We start from the raw sequence: 22,419 nt of genomic DNA, 5'->3' as shown, positions 1-22,419 counted from the left end.
CATTTTATTTACGAGTTATGACATATCATTTAAAGTTAATTTTATTTAAAAATTAATTTCCATTTATTTAATAAATGATTAATCTATTTATGGTTTATTATTATTAATTAATAATATGTAATTAAATTGATTTATGTTCCTTTTTTAAATCTGAAATTATCAGTTACATAGATATAGGGATTCACCTACAACATGTTTCCTTCTTTACCGTTACCACCTCCCATACATCAATCCCACCCTCCTCCAAATCGCCCATATGTCAATCCCACCCCCTCCCCCCACGCTCATCCAATTCTACACGCCATTAACACAGCAGCCCACTTTTACCTTCATCTATCACATCTTTCTCACCACCAAACTACACCAACTTCACAATCCTCCATTCAATTTAGTTTTTTCAACAAAATCATGTCAAAGAAAACGGTTGTAACTCCTCAAAAGATCCCTCTATTAGTCGAAGGAACTTATACAGATGAAGTTCATGCTCCATCTTTCAACATTTTGACTCAAACACCGTCGCCAAACATTGTTTGAAACTCCGGCTAGGGGTGATTCATCTCTATTGAAAGATCAAAAACAGAAAGAAAAATAAACAACTCAAATAAAAGAGTGAGTCCGATAAATCGAAAGGGAAGAAGAGGAAGGGGAAAAATGTTGAAACCCCTTCTGATTCTGATTCTGATTTTGTTACTGAATAAAAAAAGAAAAAAGGAAAAAAATCAATGAATGTTGAAGTTGTGAAAATCAATGAATGTCTATCTTGTAGATGGTTTTGACGACTGAGCAACACCTAAAAAAGACAATTAGGGTAAGTATTGTATTCAATTTATTTTCACATTATTAAAAGTACTGTTTTTTCTTTAAAAATATCACATTATTCTTATATTATTTTCGAAATAGTTGTTTAGATGAAACGTGTATGAAATCTGATTGATATGTGTATGATTTCGATTAAACAGTTGATTCTTGGATATTGTATGATTTGTGATATAATAGTGGTATACAAATGGTATGAATTGTGTTTTAATAGTAGTGTGATTGTCTATTAACTGTATATACAAAGAGTGAGGATGGCGCGATCAGTGAGAGTGAAGTTACTGGTACGGTTGCTAGCAAATTTGGTGGACCTCGCATAGCAAAAGAACATATTCCGGATACCACCAATTATCATACACCAAGACTACATACAAGAAATTTGGAATAGTTGATTGCACCTTCTACTTTTTTAGAATTACATGCTATTTTTTTTTTACTTTTGGACAACTTTTTTGTGTTTAAGTATTTCATGATATCTAATACCATATGTTTTCTTCCAATCAGTTATCATCTACATATGAATGACTATTTGGCTATTATAATTTCAGGATACTAGTAATATACAAGCTTCATACCATTTGGATTCACTATTTTAAAATATCAGTGTGTATCCAAATTGTACAATTAATGGATAAAATGTGTGTGAAATTTGATTAATATGTGTATGACACTGAATTTAATGTTTGATGGTTGGATATTGTATTAATTGTGATATAATATTGGTATACAAATGATATGCATTGTGTGATTATATGAAATTGATTTATTGTTGGTATAATATGTGTGATATAAGCTAAAGTTCGTGTTGGAATGAAACTTGAATAAGATTGGTATAAAATTTGTTATATATTTACATCATCTTATATATTAATCTGGAATACATTTTATTTCCAAGTATATTAAATCGGTATGAATAATTAATGAATCGCGTATATGAAATCTGGAATCTAAAATCTGTACAAATATTTACACTATCTTATATATTAATCTGGAATAAATTTTATTTCCAAGTATATGAAATCTGTATGAATAATTAAGGAATCACGTCTATGAAATCTGGAATTTGAAATCGGAAACATGTACAAATATTTACACTATCTTATATATTAATTTGGAATAAATTTTATTTCCAAGTATATGAAATCGTAAAGAAATCTACATTAGCTTTCTTTTGATCTAAAAAAACCCGCACACCAACATCATTGTGGATACTAACAGGGGGACATCTATCACTAACTATATATTTTATCTCTATATTGTGAATATTCGCATCTATCATTAGTTGCGATGTTATCGCACTTACTAGACCACTATAAAGACTAGAATACTCATATATAATCCCCTCCATCTGAAAACCAACATATTTCCCTGTTTCATTAAAAAAACAATAACAATTAGTCTTACATAATACAAAAATTAAAAAAAAATTATACACACTTATCATTATTTTTTTCATACAAAAATCATTCAGACAGTAAACTACAAACAATTTTCATTAAAAAATAAAATTTCAGATTTCATACTCACTTAAATACAAATTTCATACATACAATCATCATTTATACCAAATTTATACATTTCTCATACCAAATAGTTCATTCCTTTCACACAAATTTATACATAATTGACAAAACTTATATTAACAATAACATTTCAAATTTCATACCAACTTAAAACATTTTTCATACAATTATTCAAAATTCTAAATAACTTTTTTTACTAACTAGTTAACACACTTTCTTACCAACTTAAAACAACTGTCATACAATTCTTCAAAATTCTAAATAACCTTTTTTTCACATTAGTGAATACACCTTCATACCAAATTCATTACACTTATACTAACAAATTCATCAAAACTATACATTTTAATATTTTTTTTCAGGAAAAAAAATAGTAATCAATATTATAATTTTGATCTACGTACCCAATCTACAAAGATAAAAATATTTATATGTTATACATTTATACTCAAATCTTTCATATATTGCGGCAACTTCTCACAAAATCATTGTTTTGCCAGTATAAAAAATAACCAAAAAACAAAAAATATAATGACATTAAACCCCTACCAAAAAACAGAAACTTACCAAGAAAATCACTAATATTACAGTTTCACAACAACTAATACGTATTATGAACAAAATGTATTGTTTATACAAAAAAACATATCACATTCAATATAGTGACGATGTACAAAAACAAAATCACAAAATGTGATTTACAGTTTCATTTTTTTTTTTCATTTCACTGAAATCCAAATACAAATAGTAAACAATTAAAAATACTAACCTGAAGGATCCCATCTTCCGCCATGTTTAATTAATATTGATACGTAGTTGTCCATCACAAAAAAAATAGGATTTTTCAAACAAAAAAAAAACTTCAATTAGTCGCCAGTGACAAAATTTTTGGAAGAAAATTGAAGAGAGAGAAACGTGGAAGAAAAATGGATAAAATCAGATTTTTGAATTAATTTTAACAAATTAGAGTGAATTAAGGAAACTGAATATTCTTAGTTAGTTTGAGATTCCTTAATTCATGCTAATTAATAATTATCTTAAATTAATTCAAATTTAAGTGACACCCCTATTTCCGTTTTTTTTTCATTTTTTCCTTATTAATTACATATTATTAATTAATAATAAAAAACCATAAATAGATTAATCATTTATTAAATAAATGAAAATTGATTTTTAAAATCAGATTTTTGAATTAATTTTAACAAATTAGATTGAATTAAGGAAACTGAATATTCTTAATTAGTTTGGATCCCTTATTTCATGCTAATCATTAATTATCTAAAATAAATTCAAATTAAATTACAGCCCACAATTTCAGTTTTTTACTTTATTATTTCTAATTCCGTTTTTTTTAAAACAAAATTCATTTATCTTTTTATTTATTTTTTAAGTTTTTTCCAATTAATAAAAACATTTCTTTTTTTTTAACTTGTTATAACCTGAAATTTTTAATGTTATAACTTGAAAGTCTAAATCTACTGTTATAGCTTGAAAATAGTACTATAATATATGTCATATATGAAATTTACACATAAAAAACATATGAGAAGGATCAAATATACACGTACATGGATTTTTTTAATATAAAAAAAGTTAATAAAAATTAATTTCATTTTAATTAGATGCAAATAGTATATATAAGTTATTTGTAAAACAATAATGTATATATAAATCACTTTCATAACGATGGGTATATGAGCTATAAATAACAAAGTTTGGGATATATCATATCCTTTTCCCATATAAGTTGATGGCTAAAGAACAAAATTTTTAATACAAATTAGCCAATTTAAAAAACAAAACATGCAATTTTACGTAGTTATAATGCTCCAACTTTTATATAGCTATAACGAAAAGAAAGTGGAGGCTCTAGTTTGACCACTTAAACTACACAATAGTATAATTTTACTAGTGGAGTGTGAGGAAGGTGAGGTGTACCGTGTACGGTAACCTTCTATATGGAGTAGGGAGGATGTTTCCAGTATACAATCGGCTAAAAAAGAACCGATTTATCAAAATACGTTCGAATGAAATGCAACAATAAAATCTCCAAACCTTTCAAAAAAAAGTGTTTTTTGGCTCGAGAAAGAAGATGAAGGAAACAAATGACAAAATAACCACAAACAAAAAGTGAAGGTTAATTAATAATTTCAAGAGCTAAGTTCAGTTGAGAAAAAACATCATTCATATACACACACAGAGCCATAACCTTGACAGCTTAGGAACTAACTAGTACTGAGTTCAAGAGAGTTCCTTGGTTTCAAGGGCTGCAATTTCTTTGACAACTTGTGCTTTGTCAGCCTCAAATTGCTCATCCTCTGTAAGATAGGAAAAGATAAAGAGTTAGGAATAATGTTACGTTTTCGGATAATTGTTGTGTCCGAGCCAGCTTAACTGTGAGGTATCCTTTCACGAGATACAGTTCTGAGTTCATATTTATGAGCATGTAACATATTGGTAATTGATATTTACTTTGTATGTATGTACCTTTATCAGTCTTAAAATCGGCAAAGAGGCGCAGAAGCTTGCTTCTATTTGCGACGAGGATGCTAATAATATCTGAAGGCTTGTTCTTGTTTGCAGCAAATAACTGCAAAAGACGAAAGTCAGAGACGAAGCTGTTGCTAACGGAACAGTCAGCGGACGTGGTTAAAAAAAGTCAAAATCAATAGAGTACCTTGAAAACATGGAATGCTTCTATCTGGATACTCTTGCTTGATTCCTGCCAAATGAGGAAATCAGCAATCAACAAAAAATCACAGAAATTCAAGAAGATATTTTGATGGCGTAGCGTAGCCATTCTTCTCGGTGCGAGGCTGGCTTTTCAGATCATCAGCTAAAGTGATGGGAAAAGGGAGCTGCACAACTTTCTCTATACACGTAAAAGTTGCCATCCGAGTCTCTAAACTTGTTCAAATGAGTGAGTGACATTCGTTCAAGTCTTTTGTGCTAAGTAAAAAGTAGTCCATCTAATTTTACTCATTTCACAAGTTAACGATTTGTCCATTGGATTGGGTTGGACTTATCACACACAAAAACTTGAACTGATGTTGCAAAGCGAATATCAACTGCAACCATTTCATGATAGATATGGTAAAAACCCCACCACCCACAAAATAAGAAGACGATAAAATCAAATGCACCAAAAGAACTAAGAAACTTCAAGAGAATACAAGATTAAAGAATAAAGTAGAATGACGGTCAGGAAGAGAGGGCTGAAATAAGAACAATGCAACAAAATATAGCTCAATACCCTGAGAAGATTCATAAGGATCCTTAAGTTGTCTCTTGAACTAACGTAACGCGTCATTACTGCGGCATTTGAGCGGTCGAGCAGGATGTCTCCCAACAGCTGCAACAATAAAACAAATATCTTTAAAGATTAAAAGAAAAACAATGAAAAAGGGATACCTGTCAGGCAACAAGCTACCTAAATATAAATTGGAAAGACTCACTGTGTGAAAAAAATGAAGAAAGACTCCAGAACTATAATGACCTATAGTGGTGTATAACATTATGAATTTTCGGTAGAAAGAAATGACAGAGAGTCTGAATAAATGGAAAAAAAGAAGAAAAAACCTGAACCACTGGAAATTTCTCTTCAAAGTCAAAAGGTTCTATTTCCCGTCAATCAACAGATTGAATCACTCCATTCTAGTGAATCTGTAAAACTGCTAAATTTTGAATACATGAATTTCATTCAATTCTCTCTTATCCAAGACCCTCAATTTCCTCCTCTTCCCTGCTTTATCGTGGACAGAGGATATCTGCTGAGCCCAACCCAAAAGGTACATATAAAAATGTTTTCTAAAGAATTTACGATGTCAACTACAAACACAGCCCTGAAAAGGAAGTTGCAAAAACAACTCTTTCAACAAAATGAGGATCAGTATACAAGGGATCAAGAAAAGATGTTTTCAATGTAATATGAGGAGGGCTTGAGGTAGAAAATGCACATCAAACATGTATGGATACTATGTACTTGGTTCCACCGAGATACATACCAAAAGATGTGAAAAAGTTTCTGAAGAAACAGAATTTTTCGGAAGTATATTATTCAGCACAAGTTGTCTACAAGAAGAGCGGAGGCTTCCCTTACCTTGATAGCTTGCCTTCTGGTGATGTAATTACTGGACTCTAGCAGTTTGGAGTTATACTCAGCAAAGAACTGAAAGCAAAACCAGCACAGAATAAGTTCCTCGTGATTCATTTATCGAAGAAAGAGTACTTGATGAGAAAATCCAACAAGAAAACCGGAAAAAGCTATTAGAAGTTAAAAAATATATATCATACAGATAAATGTTGAAAACGTTTATGTACCAATCATTAACCCCAAGTACAAAACACTGAGAATTCATGTAGCTGGCACTAAAATCCTCCTTACCGATATCCTTCAGATAATAACAGTTGATCCTATTCTGCCTACCCTCAACTACACAAACCTGGGTGAAAGGAAAAGGGCAGAAACAAGAACAGACTCTAAGGTTCTTAACACAACTTCTCTTTCCAATTACATGTCACAATTTATCACCCCTTTGTTGATAATGGAAAGGTGTCTCAAGAGGCACCATCGGGTGAAAGCAAGAGTTTCTAAGATTAATAAAGTAGACTCTGAAAGCCATAAAGATGAAGCCCCAAAACATAAACGTAAAATGTGCATAAACTGAGTGTTCCATCAGTACTATAAGAATCATTTCACTGTAATAAAGAAAATAATAGTGCCTACAACAAAACACGTTAAGTATCAAAGCTATATTAAGCAAGAAGTTTCTAAAGAACAACTTTTAACTATAGATAACAAAACAAGCAGCAACAAGTTCATAGAGAACTCCTGGTAACTATGGTACAAACAATTCACTTGCATGTGTACAATAACAAGCAATAAGACAAATATACTAAATCTATTACCCAGTCATAATTCTTCGAAAGAAACTCAGCTACTGTTGATTTGTGCCTCGTCAAGAGTTCCTGCAAAAAATATTGCAACCAAATTGGGATAATGCTGCAGTAGGCATGAGAAGCAACTCTTAAGAAAGAGCAAAAGCTTCTCAGAACAACAATAAATATGTTAAGACCACTATTAGCTTTAAATGACCATAGTACGACCAATCTACTGAATTTCAGTAGAAATTAATTCAGCAAGTTCTTACAGCAGACATTAAGAAGCCCCAATTATTGATTTGATAAAAGCAAGCTAACCACACCCTATACAGCCAAGGGTTCATGTGGAGTACAATTAGCTTCTCTTTCCTTCTTTTCCTAAGAGGTTTGCTAGTGCAATAGGGAATAAGATTGATGCCATATTTGCTTGAATAGCCATTGAAATGTCAACAGAATATTTTCAGGGAACAACGATGATCTATCAGATATTCATTCCACTAACATAATTAAAAGGACCCAACCTTAAAAGTTGCAGCGGCATCAGCAGCAATGTCAAAATTTGGCAGCTGAATATAATCAAAAAACTTCTTCACGTGCTCTGATTCCAAGACATACCTAACAACAGAAGCACATATATATGTTCTCAAAAAATAGATCCAGCAGTAGCAGCATAAGGTTGCAACACGTTTCATTCACACTCAAGAATTTAGAAATAGATAGCAAAAAGAAAGCAATTACGTACTTCAATTTAGATCAGATATATGAATCCTCTAATACCAATCAATTCAAACGATATATAATTGTTTGAAAAAAAAATGAAGAAGAAAAAAGCGCATCAGATAGGTTCATGTGATTCACCTTGCAACACTCTGGTGTCGAATGCATTCCCTTAGCATCGTACCATAATGCAAAGCCATTTCTGTATTCTCATACCTAAATGGCAAGGAAAAAGAATCATCAGAAATCCATATACCAATAGCCAAAAGATTGACAGATGATCTTCAAAAACGTCTTTTCTTCCTAGGAAACAAATTTTGTAAAAGAAGCTATCCTATCAAGGCTTTAAAAATGACAAAAAATACTACCTCAGCACAACTAGTGCAAAGAAACTTGACTAGATATGTGAATCAACGAGTTACTTTGATTACAACAACGCCTCAATACCAAACAGTTGGGCTCAGCTATATAAATCCTCACTAACCATGTAGCTCTATTAAAGCTTATCTCAGACCAATATTATACAAAATAAAAACAACAACAACAACAACATACCCAGTGAAATCCCACTAGGTGGGGTCTGGGGAGGGTAGAGTGTACGCAGACCTTACCACTACCTCGTGGAGGTAGAGAGGCTGTTTCCAGGAGACCCTCAGCTCAAGAACATCAAATCTAAGTGACAGGAGAGCTATATATAAAACATAACAACCAATCCAAAAGATAGTGTATAATCAACAAATGATACAATAACATCAAGAAAGTAATGTGAGGAGTGAAACGCAGTAAACAGCAATACGGCTAGGACTACTCCAAACGCTAACAACCCATACCCTCGCGAGGGACGGCAACACGCTAACCCTACTAACCTTCCACCTTAATACGCGACCTCCACTCCTTCCTATCTAGAGTCATGTCCTCTATATATATAGATTGTTTTCTTCCATCAAGCCTTATTTTTCACTTAATATGCATCGATTTCAAAAGATTGTATATCTTTCCAGACAACTTCGTCCCAAGTGATTTTAGGTCTACCTTATTCCACTTTGACACCTTCATTCATCATGATTTCATACCTGTGGATCAGTGCATCCGGAGGAAAACACAGGGCACGACCAAAGTATCTCAAGCGATCTGTTCTCATTCTATACTCAATATGTGCTACTTGCACCTTCTGTTAATCTGAATACGGTCTTTTTCAATCTTGTCTAATATAATATGACCACACATCTATCTTAGCATTTGCATCTCTGAACGCTTATCTTGTGAATGTTTGTTGGTCTTAAAATTGTTCTATAAAACTTACCTTTCACTGATGGGCATCCTACTATGACATAGCACCGAGTAGCATTTCTTTTTGGCCATCCTATTTTAATTCTATGTATAACATGTTCATCTATCATACCATTCTTTTTGTTGATTGCCCATGCATAAGAATCAGCAATTTGTATTAGAAAGTAAAAGCCCAAAATTAATTCAAACATTTTAAAAACTCATAAAATGAATCAATTTGGTAATGCAATAAGCACATGATAATAACATGCCACCATATTCCTAAACTTCTTTTCTGCCACTGCTTACCCTGTTACTAATATATCCATCAGATCAATGTTTGCTTCCAAGTAATGACAAGCAATCAACCGCGATTGAACCTGTTGTCTTTGCAGATTTGCAACTACTTGAGTAGCATCTTTACGAGCCTGCAAAAAGTAAATCTCCTTGTAATAGAAAGACAAGAGGATGGAAACAACAAGATCTTATGTGTAATAGGGTCGATAAACATCAAAAGCCAACACCAAATTACCAAATCACATGCAGTGAAACCAGAAGCAAAAACTAGAGAACCAGATGATATTCTCATGAAATGCAGATAAATGCATAAGAAAGCCAATTGATCCAATAAGAGTGAGACAACATGACCACAAGAAACTTCATGCATTCAAGGGTTAAGTATTACCTCTAAATTCAGTTTTGGAAGAATATTAATCAGCAGCCGTAGAGTGTCTTCTCTAAAGAATTCTTGAGTCAGCTGAGAACAAGCATCAGAGACAGGTTCTGATTGACCATTCCCGTAAAGAACACACTTTAAGTCTCGCATTGTCTTGCTTAACTCCATCATCTGCAAATTCGGATGAGGAAAGAAGTACACAACTCAAATTTATAGCCAATTCATGTATGCATATTCAATTAGAAACAGAACTACATATGGTTGTTCCTTCTTCTCATCATGCAATTCATATCAATGGAGTACTCCAAAACCTAAAGATAAAACCAAGTCGAAGGATAACACAACTTTGAAAAGTTGTCCCACTACAACTAGCACGTACACCAAGTAACTTCTATCTACCAGTTTCATCACATATAACTGACCAAACAAATTCGGACTAAGGCATAGTTGATTCATTGGATTGAATTTCTACCAATTTAAGCATCCAATGAAAATCAAAGTAAAGACTTAATTATATTTAAAAAACAACTGATCTAGATCCAAATTTAGCTAACTAAGGACATCCAATTCTGACATTGCACAAAACTATCCAGATTCAAAAGCATACAACCAAAAAAATCAAATAAAAATCAAACCGAACAAACAAAAAAGCAAGACAAACTCGATTTAGGGGTAAAACTACAGTTCTGCATAGATTTTGCCTAAACCACGTACTCCTTCTGTTTAAATTTGTTTGTTTTACTTTCCTTTTAAGTCTGTTTCAAAAAGAACACCTCTTTACTTTTCCATCAAACTCTTTAATCCTAACTTTCAACATGACATGTTTTTAAGACCACAAAATTTAAACATCTTCTTTACTTCTTAAACTCCGTAGCAAGTCAAAATCACACAAACAAATTAAAACATAAGGAGTATATGTGTTGAGAAGATTCACTTAATCTGTATAAACAATTTAATCACAACACCAATAAACTACGTTTCTCTACAATTCAGAACTCATAAACTCAAAAGTCTAGCTTTACCTCCGACTCAAATCACAACTAAACAAAAAATTTAAGCATGTCTAAACACTACGATTGAAAAAAATAAAATAAACAGCAAGAGCATTCTATTTTAATAAACAAATCATTACCTTTACTTCTCGCTTGCTCTCGCGAATATCAGAATTACGCTGTGTATAGATAAGGAGATCACGAGTCTGACGAACAAGTTCAACCGGAGTTTTCGGCTTTGATTTGAATAATAAACCCTTCATCTTCACCCGACCTGTGTCTCCGGCGCCGATTCTATTTTCCGGTAGCGACAAAGCTGCCGCTGCCGCTGCCGCTACTACTGATACCGCCGGCGACCGGAGACTGTTGAACCACCGATCTGCTCCGTTAGCTCTCTGTGCACCGAAGCTACAGCAGATTCCTGTTTTCAGTTGAATCTGATTGGGCCCCACACCCCGAAATATTATCACGGATCTAACATTTTTTTAGTAAGTGGCAAGTAAAAGTATAGTTGCATAATATTATTAGGATACTACTACTTTATTTTATTTATCTATATAAATAAATATCTAAATAGCTAAAATAATTAGTAGTATATAAAATATTTGAATTTTAGAAAATAAAAAAAATCAACCTAAAAATATTCTTAAAAGAATTAATAAGGGTAATTTAATCAAATGAGTAATTTTTATGACGTGCAGAGCACACCCAGATTATTCAGCGAGAAATTTGTGATAAATACTTAGTTGTATCGAATATTTATCTTTAAATAATAAAAATAAAAAGCATGAACATGTTTCTTATACGTAAGTTTATTATGTAATCATGATAAAGTATACGTGCTTTTATCTTATTTTTTTAGCTAATAAAGATTTAAATGATTGTGTTGAAAACTTTGGATGATGATACTTGATGCGGTAAGGATCGATCAATTGTTATTTGTTATCTTTCAAAAAATTTACTTACTAAGATTTTAAGAAATGGAGAAAAATCACCTAATACTTTGTATCGTATGAAATTTAATAGTGAGATCTTATGGTTCTTCTTAATTTAACCATTAGATTACACATTTGAGCGCAATTTAGCCAAATAACTCTTATCGTTAAGACTTACATAAATGTGCTCTTTAACTTGGCTTTAACTAACATCTATGTCCTTCAATTTTAGGTATACACAAGTAGACACTTAAACTAATATAAAATTGAACAAGTAAACACACACATTATACATGGCAATTTTCGTCATATGTGTATTATGCCACGTAGAACGCGTGTGTTTACTCATTCAATTTTATACAAGTTTCAATGTTTATTTGTGCACACCTAAAACTAGAGAACATACATTTTTATTAAAACGAAGTTAAATGACATATTTATGTATTATTCTTATTATAAATGTTGCCTTAGGGAGTGAACAAAAGGCAAAACGATAAATAAATAAAATTGTAAAGAGTGAAACATTATTCTTTTCCTCTTTATAAATCGCATATTAATTTAAATTTTTATTAAAAAAAATTTATGAATTCAAATCAAATATCCAATTAAGAATAAAGCGATCACAATAATATCAAGTTTATTAACATTTAAGGAAGACTTTATCTTCCTCTATAATTTCACATCAATTTTTATTTTTATTTTTGAGAAAACGATCGATTTTAAATGACTTAATAATTAATATTAGCATGGGATCCTATATGATAATATTGACACTTTCACGTGAAGCAACAAAATGTCCTTTTCCTCACAATGAAGACAAATTAATTTTGTCATATTCTCTTAACTAATTCATAGATCCATAATTAAAGGAAAAGGGGAGAGGCAAACAAAAGATAATTTTAATGTGTTCTTTTATTTATTTATTTATTTTGTTCCACTCAATATTTAATATTTATACTGTGATTTTAATATCTATATCCAGTGAGAAAATTGAAATCTCAATATATGATATCTATATTGTGATTTTAATATTTATATAGGGTGGGAAGGTTGAAATTCATCCCTCTTTAATTAGAAATTTTTATTTTCGAATTTCTTTGAATGAAATAGATTCAATTATAAATATTGCATCCATAGACAAATTCTACGATGCATAAATTTAAAATCATTATTTCAGATAGAAAATAAAAGAAAAAGAGTTCAAGTCATTACAAATAGTGACACTTACTTGCACCATTTAATGAATTTAATGCATATAAATAAAAGTAAAAAGGAGATTGATAATTCCAAGCATCAAATAAATGGCTCAAAATTTAATGAAATAAAAAGAAATTTAAGACTTATCCACTCAGTACAACTTTATTTCAACAAGTTGTGCATCCATTCTTTTGAAAAATAAAAATAAAAATCATCTTTTGAGTTAAAACTCTATGTTTAATCGAGAAATTGAACCATTTTTTATTATGCTTATCAAAAAAATTAAATATTTTATATATAACATGATTGTATAAATAATTTTTATTCAAACAAGGCATAAAACTTCAGCTAGATAAAAGATCTTATTAGGAGCAAATATAAAAAATTTAAACTCTTCAAATTCAATATATATACACGAAACTTATATTTTTAGAATTATACATTAAACTTATATTTTATTATAATTTTAATTTTAATAACTTTTTATATATAAATTTATGTTCTGCAATAAAAATACTAGATTTATCTATAAGCCTACAGCTAAATAATTATACCCATTTATATCCACCTTCGCCTAAGAACTTAAATTATATGCATTATCGAAACCCAAAATAAAAGCTATTTGATCATTCAAAAATATGTACAAGTTAACCTTTTTAATATGAAAATTTATAATTTCAAGATAAAATGAATTACATATTACAATAAGTAAAATATGATCAATCAATATTAAGAAAAACAATTAATCATAAAGATAGTATATAACTTAAACTCGTTTGCTATTATAATATCTTCCAAATTCGTGCAATGAGCTGGATCGAAAAAATATTTAGAGGGTTTGAACTTAAAATCCTATTGAAAATCTTCTATTCAACCAACTCGATCACTTTCACGATAAACAAAATGTAAAAGAAAACCAAATAAATTAACAGTAAACAAAGTCACTAATCGAACAGTAATATAAGAAGCATAACAATCACAATAAACACAACTTTTTTTACAACCAAAACAGCAGAAAATTAAACACTTTTTATAATTTTTTGAAGGAAGTGAGATTTCTAAAATTCTCCCATGGCTTATCCCAAACTTCCGCCAAGTACTTATTGCCGCTACGGCTACGACGACCGCCGTCTGTGGCGGAGATGACCAGTCGGTAATTTGTCCCAGCGACGACTTGTGTTTCTCCTTTCACCACTTGTTTAAACACTAATTTGGATTTGTATTCAGACTTGGACTCCTCGTTGTACTGATCCACTGCAAATTTCCCGATCTCCACTACCTTACTGTCTTTTGTGTCGGTTATACGACTCCAACCGCCGAGTAAACCGCCTTTTCCTCCGCCGAGTGAAGCAGAGGCGTGGAAGAAGAAGGAAGCGATCACCACGGCGGAGAAGAGAGTTCCGGCGAGATTGCGGTTGAATTTTAGGGCCATTTTTGTGTGTGAGAGAAATAGGGGTTTTGAGAATTTAATGCGGGGAAATGTTAACGTGTGAGAAGTTAATATAGAGGGTGCACCTTCTTAATGAGATCTGGTCACGTAACTTGGTTTTTTAATTAGATGTCTCGAATTTAAATTTTTTGATATAAAAAAACTCTTATGTTAAGAGTATCGAACATAAATGAATTTGCAGTATGTAAATTCAACAAAAACTCTTATATTAAGAGCAGGGGCGGCTCTATGCTTTAGAAAATAAGGCCTTTGCCTTAGGCCCCCAAATTTCAGGGGCCCCAAATTATTGTCAAGAATAAATTATGTGTTTAAACTTTTATAGAAAAAATAATTATTTATGATAAAAAAGTATAATTTTTTTTAAAATAAATTATTTTATCCACTTTAATATCTTTTGTACTTTGTTAAAAATAAAAATTAATAGTGAAAAGTGTTGAACAAAGTGAATTACAAATTCTTTTTTATTTCTTTTTAAATTTTAGTTTCAAGCATTACTATAAGCATATTAAAATGAGGTATATCAAGTCATCAACTTCTTGAGTCAACTTCTATGGTTCTAACTCTTATTTTTATTTAATATTTATCAACTTATTACTTATAGCATTATGTTAACAATACATATAAATTGTCTCACTTAAAGCATGTTTTTCAATGTTGAGTTGATAAAATCATACCTAAAACTAGTAACTGAAAAAAACAATATTAAGTACTAGTAATTTTCATCTAAATATTGTAATTTTTTTTTTTGAATAAATACATATATGAAGTATATTTATTATTTTAGGCCGCGAATTGAAATTTTGCTTTAGGCCCCCAATTACGTTGAGCCGCCCCTGCTTTCTAGTGTACACGATTCAACTCCAATACGAATATCGAATATAAATTATTTTTTAAAGTTTATGTAAAGTTCTTAAAGTCAAGTTCACATGGGTACCATGTCATGGTCGGGTTCATGGTCACGGGTGGAGTTTTTATATTTGACTTTAATAAATATATTTTTTATAATCTTCATATCCAAGATAATTATCAAAAATATAATGTAACTTCAACTGATTGAGGATATGACGGTAAATAGAAAGGTATAAAGGCCATTCACCTAGTTCAATTCCTTGCCTTTTGTTATTTATTATTGTCTGTTGTTTACTATGTTATGGTGATCACAATATTTTATTAATGTCCTCATTCTTTGCTTGCTTTTCTATTAGTTGCTATATTTCTCACGATTGTTTTTTCTTTTCATTACTATTTTGATTTGCTTCATTTAAGTCGATTTTTTTAAAACAGTCACTAGCTACAAGATTATAATAAGGTATGCATACACTCTATTTTTCCCATCACTGTAATATTATTGTTGTGCCAGAACTAACTTGCTCACACCTAGATTAAATTCACAAAATACTAGTGTAATCGTAAAAAAAAAGTCTGAGAAGGACATAGTGTTTGCAAGTCTTACCCTTACAAGGTAAAAAAGTTGATTTCAATAGATTCTCAAGTAAAAGCATTACAAAACAAATCGACAAAAAAGAAAACAGTGGAATAGAAGAAGTCAAAGACAAAATGTTAAAGAAAGCATGACAAACCACAAAGTAATATGATAATCGAAGTGCAAGAAACAGTAAAATAACAAGAAACTCAGTATAATACTATGAAAGTATGAAAGAGTAAGCTTGATATAATATTTGGCCTCACAGTAAAAGGAATAATCTAACTCAGATAACTCCCAACTATGATTCTCTAAGAAGAGAAAAATATGGTGACAATGGTCAATTTAGTTAGAAGGTAAGTACAGGGATGCAAAAACCATAACATGAAAGATCAAAATTTGATCAACAAAATCTTTTGGTTTCTCAAGATATCTCAGTTACTGGACATTCAATTAGAAAAACGACGATACCTATGCACGCGAAGAGAAGGAAAGAGATAGAAAGAGAGCTCATTGTTAAGCAGTCATAGCCAAAGCTTAACTTTATTCAATGATACTCAATAAGTAAGAACCTAACTGCTAAAGTTAACTCCTTCACATCATTGAATAATCAACTGCAGCAAAATGTTATCTTTTTCTTTTCCTCTTCTCAAAAAACTATCAGACAAGACGGGACAAAAATTACGAAGAATGAAAACAGGAATAGTCTTGGTTTGACAATTCAAGCAACATCTTTGTTTATGTTGCCAGCCACTCCTTCTTGATGTCAAATGTGTAGTTGATCTCCAAATAGCACTTGTTATCATCATCAAGGAACTGAAACAAGAAAAAAAGGAAATTTTTAAATGAATACCCGTAGATCAGCCTCTAGAATGATGTCTGTAAGATGCACAAGCTTAACTTGATATTGTCATATTTGGAGAGCTATAAACTGTAAATACGGACATGGTATTAAGAAAGAAATCTCAGAGATGTGGTATGTTGTTACATAGATTCTTTGTGTAATTAGTTGCTTGTTGGATCGGAGGCGTAATACTTCATAACACCCTACCTAGAAGATGGTTGTGAAGTTTAGATGCTCTTTAGGTGTTTTGGTTTTTGTTGGTTAAGGGTAATATTTACGGTTGTTACCCAAAAAAAGAACATGAAAGAAAATATCTAAAAATGCCTTCAACTTCAGGCTGTGCTGCTCGAACTCTTCAAGAAATGCTATTGTGCGTGCGTCAGATCCTGAAGTAGTGCATTTTTGGAGGATCATAGATGAGGCAGCATTTTTGGGGAGTCCGAGCAATATAGGCTTTAGGTGCATGCTTGGATCTTAATGTTGCTTATGGTACCAACCTAATAAATCTGTCTTTTGGCATTATCATATTGCGGCTCGACTAGATGAATCAACCTCTAGAACAATAAATTTATGTCCTATCCACAAAGACGAAAGGAAATGACAACTGATTCTCCAATATGGGATAAAGTTAGGGATTTAACTTATACACAGTGAAATCTTAACGTGTTGCAGTACGTAACTTGTCCTATTTTCCAAGTTACTAATTTCGCTTTTTATGGAAGGTTACATGTAGTTATCACTTATCAATTAGAATTCATATACATTAGCAAGCAACTGCAGTCTCGATCAGTCCATAGTATTGAAGAACTTAATATTCACCAAATTCAATAATAGCAGAAGATTTTCAGTACTGGCGTACAGTATATAGTATGAGGGTCAAGTCAAATAATAGACGAAGAATATGTTCAGAGCATGTAAGGCAGAAGATAATCACCTTTGTCCTTGCTGAGTAAGATCCTCTTGCAAACATGCCAGAAGGGGTAGTATCCTCTGGCATTTCATGTGTATAAGGCTCTGATTGAGGACTGAAGGCCCCAATCATTTGTTTTGTGCTGTCAACTGAAATAGGTTTTGTGAAAAGAAAAAAAGCATTTTGATCAGAAACATCTTATTTAGATGTCGCCACATTCACATAGATAGAGACAGATAGTACCTTTGAGACCAGTTTTCCATACTGTGTTTGTGTATTTGAGCCCTGTCACTATATTATTGGTGACTAGAAATGAAAATTTTAGGCTGTATTTGCTCCCTTCTTTCAGTGTAAACCATGGACACTGGGGTTTCCCACCCTCGGGGATTGGGAGAACAATATCAGGTCTACCAGGTGACTTGATTTCAAGGCTCAAGATCTTCACGTCTGGATCCAGGGATTCTACAAATTTAAAACAGTGTATAAAATGTGAGAATTTCTGTCAAAATACTTCTTTCATAGTCATCAAGACTTTGGTAATCTCAAAATGTCCATGAAAAGTTCTAACGTGTCGTTTTTGAAGAACATTGACTGTACTAATAAGAGCTAAATTGTGCATAGATATAGTGAATTTTTTACCTTTACTACACCACATATTACAATTAACAGACACTCAGAAGAAACAGTTAAAAATCACCTTCCAGAATGTCGTATCAGGACTTATGACGGAAAAATGAAATTTGGTGCTGTGAGCAGTGAGCAGTGAGTTAAGAGAAAGAAATAGTATTAACACTATGTATATATTCAGTCATCTATACCTATGCTTCAAAAGGGGTGGTCCAGTATCGAAATTCTATTCTACTTTACTGAAATTCGTGAAGATGAAAAAGAACGCTCCTCACTTGAAGATCACACCAGAATTGTTATCTAATTTGTTTCTATGACTCAAAAACCGAGACAATAGCATTTATCAGATGATTAGTCAAACTACAAATGTTCCGACAAAACAGAATCCAGGAAATCATTTCATTTTCTTAATTGTATGTGCATATACCTCAATGGAATAGTTGAATACACTACCTTCGATTAAAGTCAATTAAAAGCTAACAGACATTTCGCGAGAAGGATTTGATCCTGGAAGAACAAATTAGGATTGCAACAAATATGAAGTCCACAAAATTTGTTCTTTAATATGACATTCCAAAATGCAATCAAATCAATCAACTACACATTTGTTTCGCCCAGTACCAAAAATTTCAAGTCGGCTATACAGATCATCTGCATTTGTTTCGCTCTATTCAGATCCATTTCATTCTCATACTAAACATATTCCAAAAATGAAATAAAACCAAGAGAACTTAAACAATTATATTTCTATCATGCCTTATATGCATTAAAAAGCAAATGTAGGGAAAAGAAGAGGACCATTACTAAAAGGTAGGATCCCAAAGTTCACATTTCTATTTTCTGGACTTACTCAAACCCCACATCATACAATATGCTATTTCAACCTGTTAGTTATTGTCACGGATACTCATCCCCATCATAAACAAGAAAAGGAAAAAATCTCAAATTTCACATGTTAGTTATAGGAAATTCCACAAAGTTCATTCATGAAGCAAATCTTGAAACCAAAAGAATGGTTACCTCCAACAGCATTGATATCCACACTTCCAAGAAGCTGCTCCTTCCATCTTCTCAAACTCTCATCATCCTAAAATTCCAAAAAACATGAAAAACATAACCAAACATTAACACAAAAAGAAGGGGGAAAAACATTTGGTGAGACGTAAAAATGCAATCTTTTTGGGGGGAGGAATTATTACATTTGGCCGCTCGGTCAAAAATATTTACAGCCGCTAGCCAGTACACATATATTATACACCAAAATTATAAATCTATAGACTATTTATTTATATATGTTTTGGATGGGCAGCTATTCAAGATAATTTCCCATATATAAATGGGAAAGACAGAAAAATGCAATTTTTACAACACCAACAACTACCCCTTTAGTCCCAACAAATTGGCATTGGTTATATGAAGCTTGTTTGGATAGTTATTACCTATTGTATTAAGTTATATCATACCGTTAAATTCATCGTTAGGTAATGACGAAAAGTCTCATATTGCATAACGACCGATATAGTGTGATCGCATCGTTACCTTTCCCCCATCATTTTGTCTTTACTTATTATTTAATAGTCCTATTTTATCCTTTATCTTACCTTTTTATATTACCTCTACCAGGTAAACTACTTCTCTTATAGATTTATATAACAACGGAAAACGATACAATCTATCCAACCATTATATTCATTATAACAATATAATACGCTACAATACAATACAACACAATACGATACATCATGATAACAATACGTAACAACCGGTAAGCACATTCCATATCATTGTCATCCAAACATTGTATACATTAAAACAATACAATATCATACAATACGATACATCATGAAACAATACGTAACAACTAGTAAGCTCATTCCAAATCATCGTCATCCAAACACTGTATACATTAAAACAATACAATACAACACAATAGATACATTATGAAAATAATACATAACAACCGGTAAGCTCATTCCATATCATTGTCATCCAAACATTGTATACACTAAAACAGTACAATATCATATGATACAACACAATACGATACATCATGAAACAATACATAACAACCAGTAAGCTCATTCCATATCATTGTCATCCAAACATTGTATACATTAAAAGAAAACAATATCATACAATACACCACAATAAGACACGTTATGAAACAATACATAACAACCAATAAGCTCATTTCATATCATCGTCATTCAAACAATACTGTACGATAAAATACAACACAATAACACATCATAAAACAATACTTACGTAAAACCAGTAAGCTCATTCCATATCATTATCATACTAAAAAATAAAAATGGAAAAAAAAAAAAAGAAGTTCAGGGGGAGGGAAAGAAGCACCTTATCCTTCTCAAATTGTTCTTTGAGAGTGCATTGTGGTCCCAACTCAATCTTATTATGAGTTTCATCTTCTTCCTCATCCTCAGTAGTGTAAAGGGAACTCTCACTCATTTGCCTGCTAACATTTTTCTCACCAGGCTCATGCTCAATCTCAGAATCAGATTCAGCAATTGAAGTTGCAGTTCCCCCTTTACCCTCCTTATCAGAATGCATAGCTACTGCTGCTACTAATTCTTCTTCTTTTTCTCTTTTTTTTTGGGAATTTCAAACAAACCCCAACAGCCGAAATTACAGAAAGGACAATTCTTGACAAGAAAAAGAACAAAAAGGGGCTACTTAGTCTTGTTCAATCAGAACATCAAGAAAAGCCCAAAGCTCAGAGACCCAATAAAAAAGAATCTCTTTTTATTGAAAAACAAGAAAATGGGGTCATAGAAAAATGGTTAGGATGAGTGAAAATGAAGAAAAAAAGAATACCAAGAAAACTAATACCCAGAAAGGATAATGCAAGTAAGAAGAAAAAGACAAGAAGAAAAAAACAATAGATGAAAGACACAGAGAGAAATATGCAGAAATAAATGGGGTAATGTGGTGATCCTTAAATTGTTGAGAATTAAATTGAAGAAAATGAGAAATAATAAAAGGAGAGAAAGAAGGAGAAAGGGAATGGTGGTGAGTTCATGAAGGTTTTCTTTACAAGGGATTCCATGAAAGAAAAATTATAATATGGTGGATGGTAAGAACCTCCCTTTTTGACTTCTTCATATTGAAGAACTAAAATAATAAGGTTTTAATTTATTTGTCTGATTTTAACTTATCTGATATAGAGTTAAAGAAATTTAAAAAGATTTTTGAGCCGTATTGTTATAAACATGTCATATGGAAAGTCGGATCATTCAATTTGTTTGTCTGATTTTTGACTAAATTAACACAAAGTTTAGGAAATTAAATAAGATTTATCGTGTGGTCTTAAGTATGTAACGTGGAAAGTGAGATGTTTTGAATTATTTTTCTTATTTTTGACTAATTAAACATGAAATTTTAGAAAATTAGAGAATATTCTTGGATCATATGATCTTAAATATGTCATGTGGAAAGTAAGACATTTCGATTTGTTTGTCTGACTTTGACTTATTTGACACGAAATTATAAGATTTAAGAAGATTTTTGGATAGTATTGTCTCAAGCACGAAAAGTCAATCATTTCAATTTATTTGCTTGATTTTTATTTACTCGTTACGGAGTTTAAGAAATTAAAGAAGATTTTTGGACTGTATGGTCTTAAACATGTTATGTGGTGTTATGTGGGAAGTTAGGATTAGAGTTGTCCAAAAAGGAAAAGATATATATATATATATATATATATATATATATATATATATATATTTAAAATGGATTAAAAAGATAAGTAAGACAAATAAATCAAAATGAAGGGAGTATACAATAAGCTTACATGTTCGAGAATAATATAAAATGAATTACTCCCTTTGTTTTAATTTTTATGTATAATTTTGATTTGACACGTAGATTAATGAGGTAAAGAAGATTTTAAATATGTCACGTAAAAGTTGAAATTTAAAAGTTGTCAAAAAAAAAGAGACAATTTTTTATATTTTCCAAATGCCTATCTGATGTTATCTTCGGGTTTGAACCCACAACACTAGTGTGGAAAACATTTTCACAACCCCTTCCTTACAACTGAGCCATCAATCAATTTTGTCAGGGGTTTACAAGCTAATATACATATATATATATACTTAATTTTCTAATACAAATATACAGTCTATAGAAAAGCTATTAG

General features: G+C 31.4%; 3 protein-coding genes across 3 annotated transcripts; all 3 read right to left on the bottom strand.

Annotated features, from left to right (window-relative positions):
• Positions 1-4,432: 4,432 nt before the first annotated feature.
• Positions 4,433-11,367, bottom strand: LOC125819562 (putative MO25-like protein At5g47540). The gene is made up of 11 exons (XM_049499008.1): positions 11,015-11,367; positions 9,892-10,053; positions 9,516-9,634; positions 8,079-8,153; positions 7,742-7,835; positions 7,248-7,307; positions 6,439-6,507; positions 5,593-5,691; positions 5,017-5,061; positions 4,827-4,929; positions 4,433-4,657 (listed from the first exon to the last, which is right to left on the bottom strand). Exons 1-11 carry the CDS (start codon positions 11,135-11,137, stop codon positions 4,581-4,583), a joined length of 1,026 nt encoding a protein of 341 aa, XP_049354965.1. The 5' UTR covers positions 11,138-11,367; the 3' UTR covers positions 4,433-4,580.
• Positions 11,368-13,934: 2,567 nt separating this feature from the next.
• Positions 13,935-14,480, bottom strand: LOC125819715 (cysteine proteinase inhibitor 5-like). The gene has a single exon (XM_049499191.1). The coding sequence runs from the start codon at positions 14,436-14,438 to the stop codon at positions 14,037-14,039; it is 402 nt and encodes a 133-aa protein (XP_049355148.1). The 5' UTR covers positions 14,439-14,480; the 3' UTR covers positions 13,935-14,036.
• A 1,920-nt stretch (positions 14,481-16,400) lies between these two features.
• On the bottom strand, positions 16,401-21,332 carry LOC125819714 (rho GDP-dissociation inhibitor 1-like). The gene is made up of 5 exons (XM_049499190.1): positions 20,619-21,332; positions 19,281-19,347; positions 17,877-18,095; positions 17,658-17,782; positions 16,401-16,695 (listed from the first exon to the last, which is right to left on the bottom strand). Exons 1-5 carry the CDS (start codon positions 20,829-20,831, stop codon positions 16,618-16,620), a joined length of 702 nt encoding a protein of 233 aa, XP_049355147.1. The 5' UTR covers positions 20,832-21,332; the 3' UTR covers positions 16,401-16,617.
• Positions 21,333-22,419: the final 1,087 nt, after the last annotated feature.

This window comes from Solanum verrucosum, unplaced genomic scaffold, assembly GCF_900185275.1.
Source record: "Solanum verrucosum unplaced genomic scaffold, falcon-dt-bn FXZP01000255.1, whole genome shotgun sequence".
Lineage (NCBI taxonomy): Eukaryota > Viridiplantae > Streptophyta > Magnoliopsida > Solanales > Solanaceae > Solanum > Solanum verrucosum.
This window is presented reverse-complemented; position numbering and strand designations above follow the sequence as displayed.

What these genes read in the sequence shown, in the direction of transcription:
- LOC125819714 (XM_049499190.1), bottom strand. Translation starts at nt 20,831, where the DNA reads ATGCATTCTGATAAGGAGGGTAAAGGGGGAACTGCAACTTCAATTGCT. An exon ending in ATGGAAAACTGGTCTCAAAG is followed by an intron (nt 17,783 to 17,876) that starts GTACTATCTGTC and finishes AACCTATTTCAG; the next exon opens with TTGACAGCACAAAACAAATG. An exon ending in CTTACTCAGCAAGGACAAAG is followed by an intron (nt 16,696 to 17,657) that starts GTGATTATCTTC and finishes TTCTTGTTTCAG; the next exon opens with TTCCTTGATGATGATAACAA.
- LOC125819715 (XM_049499191.1), bottom strand. Translation starts at nt 14,438, where the DNA reads ATGGCCCTAAAATTCAACCGCAATCTCGCCGGAACTCTCTTCTCCGCC.
- LOC125819562 (XM_049499008.1), bottom strand. Translation starts at nt 11,137, where the DNA reads ATGAAGGGTTTATTATTCAAATCAAAGCCGAAAACTCCGGTTGAACTT. An exon ending in ATGGATATATTAGTAACAGG is followed by an intron (nt 8,154 to 9,515) that starts GTAAGCAGTGGC and finishes CTTGCCATTTAG; the next exon opens with GTATGAGAATACAGAAATGG. An exon ending in TTTCGAAGAATTATGACTGG is followed by an intron (nt 6,508 to 7,247) that starts GTAATAGATTTA and finishes TTTTGCTTTCAG; the next exon opens with TTCTTTGCTGAGTATAACTC.